Source organism: Spinacia oleracea, chromosome 3 (assembly GCF_020520425.1).
Source record: "Spinacia oleracea cultivar Varoflay chromosome 3, BTI_SOV_V1, whole genome shotgun sequence".
Classification (NCBI taxonomy): Eukaryota; Viridiplantae; Streptophyta; class Magnoliopsida; order Caryophyllales; family Amaranthaceae; genus Spinacia; species Spinacia oleracea.
Window position 1 is genome coordinate 109,877,920 of NC_079489.1, and position 1,508 is coordinate 109,879,427.

Below are 1,508 nucleotides of genomic sequence, written 5' to 3' on the forward strand. Positions count from 1 at the left end.
TCCGGAATTAATTTCCGTTTCGAACAAATATTTAATATTTCCGATTCCGGCAATATTTCCATTTCCGGTAATATTTTCCGATACGTACCATGTTTCCGTTTCCGGCAACATCTACGACTTGGATAATATTTATATTTCCGATACGACCCATATTTCCGTTTCCGGCAATATCATCGTTTCCGGAGTATTCAGAATTTGCCTTTTGACGATTTCAGCTCCCAATGGAACCGAGATCTGTTGATTCCGAATATCCATAAATGGAGTATTTAATTCACTTAAATACTTGATCCGTTCACGTACTATTTGTGTGACCCTACGGGTTCAGTCAAGAGTAAGTTGTGGATTAATATTATTAATTCCACTTGAACTGAAGCGGCCCCTAGCTAGGCATACAGTTCACTTGATCTCACTGAATTATTAACTTGTATAATTAATTAATACTGAACCGCATTTATTAGACTTGGCATTGAATGCATACTTGGACCAAGGGCATTATTTCCTTCACATGCCATACAAGATCTATGAGAGGCTTAATCTAGGTGATCTCTCCCCTACTTCTATGTCATTGCAACTAGCCGATCGTTCGGTTATGTATCCTTTGAGTAGGGTTGAGGATGTCCCCCTCGTTATCGGCAAGCTTACCTTTCTTGTTGATTTCTTAGTCTTGGACATTGATGAGGATGCCCACACCCCTATTATTTTAGGGAGGCCATTCTTGGCCGCCAAGGGCGCCCTTATTGATGTTCAAGGCGGGCTTATCACCTTGAAGGTGGGGGGCACCATGGCAAGTTTTAAGCTTCCTCAAGGTGAAGGATATTTTTCAAACATGTCAAGTTGCATGAAAGTCGATACTATTGCTTGCATTGTTGCTAACCCTTCGAACGACTTTTATGTTTCTAAGTGTGGTATTGAGCTTGGTAGGTCCCATCCTAATGAAAGGAAGTTCATGTGATCCCCAAGGTGTTGGGAGATACTTTTGAAGATGTCACCACCATTCCCGAGATATTTGGGGTGAAATTAGATGATGGTGTTAAGGCCACACCTTCCAAAGTGATGCATAAACCGGGCAAGAAGGCCAAGAAGGCCAAGAGAGCCACGGAGAAGTTTAGTGGAGGTTGGCTTGGTTGCGTCACAATGTGTGGTGGCGTTGATAAAGTGTTTGTGCCCAAAGGGGCTAAGGAAAGTTTCTTGACAAGTGATGATCCAAAACAGAGTGCATATGACCCCCCATGAATTTGGGGGGCACCGTCAAGCTAGTGACGTTAAAAGAGCGCTTCCGGGAGGTAACTCGTGTATTGGTGTTATTTCTCTCCTCCCCCCATGAATTTTGGGGGAAGTCGTCAAGCTAGTAACGTTAAAGAAGCGCTACTCGGGAGGCAACCCGTGTTTCTAACCTATCCTTATTTTTATTTTTACTATTTCATTGTGCTACTAACTTTTCTTTTTTGTTGTTTTAGTGTGTTGGTAAACTGCGGGATTATTCGAACTTTGACTCAGGTGCACCCGCA

The 1,508-nt window shown here is 42.6% G+C and overlaps 1 protein-coding gene across 1 annotated transcript; it reads left to right on the top strand.

Annotated features, from left to right (window-relative positions):
* The first annotated feature begins 505 nt into the window (after positions 1 to 505).
* Positions 506 to 1,233, top strand: LOC130469955 (uncharacterized). Its single transcript, XM_056839499.1, has 2 exons — positions 506 to 917; positions 983 to 1,233. The coding sequence occupies exons 1-2, from the start codon at positions 506 to 508 to the stop codon at positions 1,231 to 1,233; spliced, it is 663 nt and encodes a 220-aa protein (XP_056695477.1).
* The last annotated feature ends 275 nt before the right edge of the window (positions 1,234 to 1,508 follow it).